Source organism: Apteryx rowi, unplaced genomic scaffold (genome assembly GCF_003343035.1).
Source record: "Apteryx rowi isolate R43461 unplaced genomic scaffold, aptRow1 scaffold_26, whole genome shotgun sequence".
In the NCBI taxonomy this organism is placed as follows: domain Eukaryota; kingdom Metazoa; phylum Chordata; class Aves; order Apterygiformes; family Apterygidae; genus Apteryx; species Apteryx rowi.
The window spans coordinates 581,939-583,121 of NW_020448974.1; the positions used below are offsets into that span (position 1 = coordinate 581,939).

The 1,183-nt window shown below is 52.6% G+C and overlaps 1 protein-coding gene across 2 annotated transcripts in view; it reads right to left on the bottom strand.

The window, feature by feature from the left end:
• Positions 1-755: 755 nt before the first annotated feature.
• Positions 756-1,183, bottom strand: part of SOX9 (SRY-box 9) — a 3,205-nt gene continuing 2,777 nt past the window's right edge. The window contains exon 4 of one of the 2 annotated variants that reach the window (XM_026067498.1): positions 756-1,172. In XM_026067498.1, coding sequence (XP_025923283.1) covers positions 756-1,172 — 417 coding nt within the window. The other variant, XM_026067497.1, reaches the window with a different exon arrangement.

A 1,183-nucleotide genomic window follows, 5' to 3' on the forward strand; every position in this document is an offset into this window, starting at 1 on the left:
TCCCCAGCTGCAGAGCTGGCCGTGGCTACGCCTGGTGGTGGTCACTTCTCAAGAGTTTTGTTCCGAGTTAAATGCACGCGCTTTCGCTTTCGTATTTTTATTTTATTTTTTATTTTTAGAGAAAGAGACACTTATCTATACAAAAATACCTCTGACTGCAAGAAAACCTAGGACTGCTCCACTAAGTGTCATTTTTAGCTGTTGGAAAAATAAGAGCATTTTAAAAATCTCTAAAAAATATGTATAAATCCCCTCAAATTGGTAACGAATCATACACAGTACATACTAAAAAATATTTAAAATAGAGAATATTCCTCACAGAGGACTCTGAGTTTTTTTTACTTTTTATTCCCCCCCCATTTTTTTTTTTTTTTTTTAATTACTGCTAAAAAAAAAAAAAAAAAAGAATTGTTACAAAAGTCCAGACAACAGACGAATGAGCTGGTTGGTTAGAAATCTCATCTCTGCGCTGCGCCCCTTGAAGCAAGAGTTAAAGTCCAGTCCTTGGAAAGTCTGTACCGAGTTTTGCTGGTTCTCGGAGCGGTCTCGCCACTCCCCGGAGGATGCTGTAGTGCAGAAGGCTCCCGGCGTCCCCTCCTCCCCGCCAGCTTCACCTTAGCGTCTTTTACTTTATTTGTTTGTTTATTTATTTATTTTTTCCGTTCTCTCTTTTTTTTTTTCCAGCCTCAAAGAGGAAGAGCCCGAGGAAGTTCTCCGCCTCCGATGCCGCCGGACGCCGGCGCGGCGCCGCGGCCTTAGGGCCGGGTGAGCTGCGTGTAGACGGGCTGCTCCCAGTGCTGGGGGCTGTGGGTCTGGGGGATGGAGGGCACCCCCGAGGGGTCCGCGATGGGCGTGTACATGGGCCGCTGCGTGGGGCTCATGTAGGCGAAGGTGGAGTAGAGGCCGCCGCCCTGGCCGGCCGCGTGGCTGTAGTAGGAGCCCGAGGTCTGGTGGTCGGCGTAGTCGTACTGGGAGCGGGTGACGGGCGGGTAGGAGGAGCCGTAGTGCTGCAGGTTGAAGGAGCCGTAGCCGAGCTGCTGCGGCGAGTGCTGCTGCTGCTCGCTGTAGTGGCTGGGGCTCAGCTGCTCCGTCTTGATGTGCGTCCTCTGCTGCGCCTGGCCCTGCTCGCCGCTCAGCGGGGCCAGCGCGTGCGGCGGCGCCGACGGCGGCGGCTGCTGCTGCG